The 1959-nt window shown below is 41.6% G+C and overlaps 1 protein-coding gene across 1 annotated transcript; it reads right to left on the bottom strand.

The window, feature by feature from the left end:
* Positions 1–630: 630 nt before the first annotated feature.
* LOC127121766 (uncharacterized) lies at positions 631–1565 on the bottom strand. Its single transcript, XM_051052205.1, has 2 exons — positions 960–1565; positions 631–645 (listed from the first exon to the last, which is right to left on the bottom strand). Exons 1-2 carry the CDS (start codon positions 1563–1565, stop codon positions 631–633), a joined length of 621 nt encoding a protein of 206 aa, XP_050908162.1.
* Positions 1566–1959: the final 394 nt, after the last annotated feature.

The raw sequence follows: 1959 nt of genomic DNA, 5'->3' as shown, positions 1-1959 counted from the left end.
GGAAAGTCTTCACCATCCATAGTAGTAAGCATCATGGCACCTCCTGAGAATACTCTTTTGACCACAAATGGTCCTTCATATGTAGGAGTCCACTTGCCCCTAGGATCACCCTGTGGTAGTATGATACGCTTGATTACCAAGTCACCGGCCTGATATACCTTTGGCTTAACCTTCTTATTGAAAGCTTTGATCATCCGTTTCTGGTACATCTGACCATGACAAACAGCTGCCAACCTCTTCTCATCAATCAAATTTATCTGGTCGAGTCGAGTCTGAATCCACTCATCTTCATCCAAGCCTGCATCCTTCATGATTCTTAAGGAAGGGATCTGAACTTCAATGGGCAGAACTGCTTCCATACCATAGACTAAGGAGAATGGGGTTGCCCCTGTTGAAGTACGTATTGTAGTACGATAACCATGAAGAGCAAATGGTAACATCTCGTGCCAATCCTTGTAAGTAACAGTCATCTTCTGTAGAATCTTCTTAATGTTCTTATTAGCAGCTTCTACTGCCCCATTCATCTTCGGACGATACGGAGAAGAGTTGTGATGCTTAATCTTGAACTGCATGCAGAGATCAGTAATCATGGTATTGTTCAGATTAGAGCCATTGTCTGTGATAATCCTTTCAGGGATGCCATACCTACATATGAGATTATTCTTAATGAATCGAGCCACAACATTCTTGGTAACAGATGCGAATGAGGCTGCCTCTACCCACTTTGTAAAGTAATCAATAGCAACTAGGATGAAACGATGCCCATTAGAAGCAGTAGGCTTGATCTCACCAATCATATCAATGCCCCACATGGCAAAAGGCCAAGGAGCAGTCAACACATTTAATGGAGCCGGAGGTATATGCACTTTATCAGCATAGATTTGACACTTGTGACATGTCCTGGAATGTTGATAGCAGTCAGCTTCCATGGTAGACCAATAGTATCCTGCTCTCAATACCTTCTTTGTCATAGTATGACCACTAGAATGAGTGCCAAAAACCCCATCATGCATGTCTTCCATAATCTCTGTTGCTTCCTTCTTATCCACACAACGAAGCAAAGTTGAATCATGATTGCGTTTGTACAAAATTCCATTACTCAAGAAGAACTTAGCAGAAAACCTCCTCAGAAACTTCTTATCTTTGACAGATGCCCCTTCAGGGAACTCTTGAGTTTCAAGATATCTTTTTACTTCATAGAACCAAGGCTTTTCCTCTCCTTCTTCAGTATCAATCTCATTGCAGTATGCAGGCTTCTCAAATCTATCAATAGTAATCTTGGGAGCTTCATCATCCCAGCTAATCTCAAACATAGATGCCATGGTGGCTAATGCATCTGCCAACTGATTCTCTCCTCGTGGAATGTGTCCAAAGGTAATCTCTTCAAAATGTGGGATCAAAGACAGCACATGCTCTCTGTAGGGAATAAGATTTTCATGCTTGGTATCCCAATCTCCTTTAATCTGACTCACTACCAGGGCTGAATCTCCATATACGTCCAGGAACTGAATTTTCATATCAATGGCAGCTTTGATGCCCAGGATACATGCCTCATACTCAGCCATGTTATTGGTACAATAGAAACAAAGTCTTGCAGTAATCGGGGTATGACAACCTTCAGGGGAAATGATCACAACACCAACACCATTACCAAGTGCATTAGAAGCTCCATCAAAAACCATAGTCCATCGGGATCCTTGTTCAGGTCCGTCATATTGTCTAGGTTCTTTGGTAATAATCATAATGTCTTCATCGGGGAATTCAAAACTCATTGACTGATAATCATCCACTGCCTGATGAGCCAAATGATCAGCTACAACACTTTCTTTAATGGCCTTCTGAGTAGTGTACTATATATCATATTCTGTTAAGATCATTTGCCATCTCGCTATTCGTCCGGAGAGAGCAGGTTTCTCGAATATGTACTTGATTGGATCCATCTTCGAAATCAATAAGGTA

Source organism: Lathyrus oleraceus, chromosome 2, assembly GCF_024323335.1.
Source record: "Lathyrus oleraceus cultivar Zhongwan6 chromosome 2, CAAS_Psat_ZW6_1.0, whole genome shotgun sequence".
NCBI classification, from domain to species: domain Eukaryota; kingdom Viridiplantae; phylum Streptophyta; class Magnoliopsida; order Fabales; family Fabaceae; genus Lathyrus; species Lathyrus oleraceus.
This window is presented reverse-complemented; position numbering and strand designations above follow the sequence as displayed.

What these genes read in the sequence shown, in the direction of transcription:
- LOC127121766 (XM_051052205.1), bottom strand. Translation starts at nt 1,565, where the DNA reads ATGGCTGAGTATGAGGCATGTATCCTGGGCATCAAAGCTGCCATTGAT.